We start from the raw sequence: 3915 nt of genomic DNA on the forward strand, positions 1-3915 counted from the left end.
TGTGGCCTCCCCAGCCCCAATGCCTCGTGGGTGCTGGCCCCGGCCGAGGCGGTGCGGCTGGACTGCAAGAGCTGGTAGGACGGCGGCTGGCGGCCGCGGGGACCGGGGGCAGGCCGGGCTTGGGACTCGGCTGGGCCAGGCTCTGCCCGCCCCGGCTGGGGCTTGAGCCCTTCCCGCACCCCGTCCGCAGCACCTGCGTCAACGGGTCCCTGGAGTGCTCGTCCCGGGCCTGCCCGCTCCTCGGGCCCTGGTCATCCTGGAGCAAGTGCTCAGCGGCCTGCGGCGGGGGCATCACCGAGCGCCGCCGGAGCTGCGAGAGGGGCCCGGGGGGCGCTCTGTGCCAGGCCTGGGACACGGAGCAACAGCGGCAGTGTAACCTGCAGCCCTGCCCAGGCGAGCATCAGGCTGCAGGCGCCCACCCCGCCCCGCTCCAGGGTGGGGCCCGAGCCAGCCCCTGCTGACGCCCCTCACTCGGTGTGCTCCCCAGAGTGCCCACCTGGCCAGGAGCTCACCGCCTGCCCTACCGCGTGCCCACACCTCTGCGCACACCTGCTGCCCGGTGCCCTGTGCCTGCAGGTGCCCTGCCAGAGCGGCTGTGGCTGTCCTGGAGGGCAGGTGGGTGTGGGTGGGTGCCCAGCCTGGTCCCCAGGAAGCTCCCGGGGTGGGGGGGCAGCAGGGAGGGAGGGAGGGAGACGGGGCCCCGCATAACTGGAGCCTGTGCCGCCCCAGCTGCTGCACAATGGCACCTGTGTGCCCCCCACGGCCTGCCCCTGCACCCAGCGCTCTCTGCCCTGGGGCCTCACCCTGACCCCCGAGGAGCAGGCCCGGGAGCTGCCCCCAGGGGCTGAGCTTGCCCAGAACTGCACCCGCTGGTGAGTGCCCGGGCAGGGTCTCGGGCGGGGCGGAGCGGCGGGCGCCCCAGCGGCACCCAACGGGCACTTTGTCCCCGCAGCACCTGCCGAGGCGGCACCTTCAGCTGTTCCCGCGATGAGGACTGTTGGGGTGAGCGATGCCCAGGCCCTGTTCCTGCCGGGCCGAGGCCTGCGGCCCTGAGGCGCCCAACAGCCCACCCGCCCGCCCAGCCGGGCTGCCTCCTCCAGGAGCTCCCGCCGGCTGTGTCCACTCTGGCACTCCCTGCCCATTGCTCCCAGATGCTCCGCGCTGTCCACGTGACAGCGAGGTCCGAGGGGGCCGCGGTCCCCAGCGGGCGGCTGCCTGGCACCTGCCGCTCCATCTGGCCAAGGCGGGCAGGCCTGTCTCAGAGCCACGGGCACTGCTCTGTGCCCCAGGGGCACGCAGGATGGCGGGCCTGGTGACCCCACTCCCCGTGTGACTGGGGCGGGCTCACCCACCAGGACAGGCAGTGACAGGAGAGTGCCCGACCCATGCCCAGCAAGCGACCCACAGGATGTGGGCTCAGCGCCTTAAACAGAGAGGCCGGGCGGACTGGTCAGGGGCAGCTTCCTGGAGGGGGCAAGACCCTGGGGGCTCTGCTCGCCTGTGGGAAGGTGGCCGAGGGCAAGAGGTGTGTCTGGAAGTAGCCTGAGCCCAGCAGGCATCGCGTGGGGAGGGAGGGGTGAGGTGAGGGGTGCCCACCGTGGGGGGCAACTCGAGATTGGCCCAGGGCTGACCCATGTGGTGGTCTTCCCTGGCAGGGTGCCCCCCTGGGGAAATGTGGCAGCAGGTGACTCCGAGGGGGCCGGGGCCTTGAGAGCGGACGTGCCTGGGGGCAGCAGAGTGTCGTGTCAGTGGGGCTGTGCATGGCCACCCCCACCTGGACAGGCATCCCTGTGCCTGCCCCTCCTGCCACCCCCCTGTCCCCCACAGAGGAGCGGCCCGACGCTTGCCACCCCGTCACTGAGCTTCGCAACCTCACCAAGGGCCTGTGCTACCTGGACCGGGTGGAAGTGACCTACTGCAGCGGGTACTGCCCATCCAGCACGCACGTCATGCCCGAGGTAGCCAGGGGCAGCGGGTGGGCAGGAGTCAGGTCAGCCAGCGGCCCTGAGCAGTGGGGAGTGGGAGGCTGGGAAGCCCGGGGGCACCGGGAGAGCAGTCCGGGCCAGTTTTTGCCAAGCTGGTGGCTGCACTGGCTGCTGGGCCCGTGACCCTGGGGGGGGTGGGGCTTGCAGCCACTGGGGGGCGCTCTTCTGCTTGTCCCCCTGGGCCCCCAGGGCCTAGACGCTGGGCCCCTGGCACACTCTGCTGCCCCCTATGGGCAGCACGAGGAAGGTGGGGCTGGGGAGTGCGGGGCAGTTGGCACAGGGCCTGGGGAGTCCTGGAGGGGCATTGGGCCCTCCATACCCAGAGTCTCCTGGCGGCGGCAGGTGGGACAGCAAGTCTGGGCCGCACAGGGACAGGCCGAGGCAGCTAAGTTTGGCTCAGGCATCAGAGCCCATGATGGAGCCGGTGCGCGGGGTGGACGTCTGTCCCCCTGTGAAGGCCTCTGTTTCTTAAAATAATTACGTTTGAGGTCACATTGCCCAGAGCGTTTGACCAGCTTCAGGTGTGCGCTGCCGAAAGACGCGCGCACACGCCGCACCGCGCCCACTGCCGGGACCCCGAGTCTGTGTGCCCCGCCGCCCCCTTTCCCGATTGACCAGCCCTTGGGCCCTCCCCGTCTGGCCTGAGAACCCAGAAGCGACTGCAGCCCCGCTGCTGCCCAGACGCCCGGGCAGCGCTTGGGCGCGCCCCTGCTCCGCCTGGAGCACTCTGGACGTTTGAAACTTAGGGTGAAGGAAAAATAACTCAGAGAACCCCCCCCACACACGGAGGAAATGTGGTAACAGAATTCAAAGGGAAATTCTGCCCTGAAAGAAACGTTCGGAGCTGATTGTTTGGCATCGTTGCTGTTTCAAGGTCACGCGCGAGCGCGCGGCCAGCGGCCTCCCTGCCGCCAGCACGGCGCCCGCTGCGGGAGAGGACGCTTACATCAGCCCGGTGGGCGCAGGGCCTGCCGGCTGCAATCCCTGTGGTCTGAGCGTCTCGAGGACACAGCCCCAGGGACAGAGGCCTGGCCCGGGCGGGGGCGCCCCTGTAAAGGGGTGCGACCGCCAGGTGGCCGCCCCTCAGGGGCGGGGCTTTGGGGAGACCTGGGCTCCGTGCGGCTGGTCTCTCGCAGGCAGGGCTGCCCTGCGTGGCCAGGAGCTTGGGGCCTGCCTGCTCTCCCTGGACCCCAGCCCCTCTTGGGGCAGGAAGTCAGGGAGACAGTGTTTGGGGAGATCCTGGGGTGGCACCCCGGCTCAGCCGCCCGGTCTCCCCAGGAGCCGTACCTGCAGAGCCAGTGCCAGTGCTGCAGCTACCGCCTGGACCCCGAGAGCCCGGTGCGGGTCCTCAGCCTGCGCTGCCCCGATGGCCGTGCGGAGCCGGTGGTGCTGCCCCTCATCCAGAGCTGCCAGTGCAGCGCCTGCCAGGGTGGGTGCGGCTGTGCGAGGGGCGGGAGGGGCGGGGCTCCGGCAGGGGGCGGGGCTGCGGCGGACCTTGGGAGTCAGGTGTAGGAGGGCGTCCCCCGTCAGGGCCCCCACCGACATGCCCAGGAAGGTCTGGATGATGTAGCTGGTGGCCATGCTGCAGCGGGCGCAGGTCAGAAGTAGGAGGCCGAACACGGACGCCAAACAGACGAGCAGCGTGGCCAGCGAGCCGTACAGGAACACTGGGGACGGGTGGCCCTGAGCCCGGCCCGCCCGCGTGCGCCGGGCCTGTCGGGTCCAGGCTGGTGGGGCCCTTTGCCCCAGGCCTCTGTCCTGTCCCCTTGCAGCCCACAGGCCCCACGACCCCTCACCTCACTCAGACGCTGCTCGCGGCCAGCAGCCCCGGCCGCTCTGCCCAGGCCCATTACCCGTCCCCCGTGTCCGCTGCCCACCCCACTGGGCTGGCCCGGGGAGGACACTCACTGTCCGCCCGGCTGAGCTGGTC

At 70.8% G+C, this 3915-nt stretch overlaps 1 protein-coding gene across 1 annotated transcript in view; it reads left to right on the forward strand.

Annotated features, from left to right (window-relative positions):
• SSPO (SCO-spondin) overlaps window positions 1-3915 on the forward strand; it is a 48357-nt gene that overhangs the window by 43659 nt on the left and 783 nt on the right. Inside the window, exons 68-74 of the mRNA XM_012733852.1 lie at window positions 1-74; window positions 191-393; window positions 488-615; window positions 730-872; window positions 953-1002; window positions 1828-1958; window positions 3264-3414. Of these exons, the coding sequence (XP_012589306.1) occupies window positions 1-74; window positions 191-393; window positions 488-615; window positions 730-872; window positions 953-1002; window positions 1828-1958; window positions 3264-3414 (880 nt within the window). The remainder of the gene's footprint in view (window positions 75-190; window positions 394-487; window positions 616-729; window positions 873-952; window positions 1003-1827; window positions 1959-3263; window positions 3415-3915) is intronic.

This window comes from Condylura cristata, unplaced genomic scaffold (genome assembly GCF_000260355.1).
Source record: "Condylura cristata isolate star-nosed mole 26May11 unplaced genomic scaffold, ConCri1.0 scaffold00042, whole genome shotgun sequence".
NCBI lineage: Eukaryota > Metazoa > Chordata > Mammalia > Eulipotyphla > Talpidae > Condylura > Condylura cristata.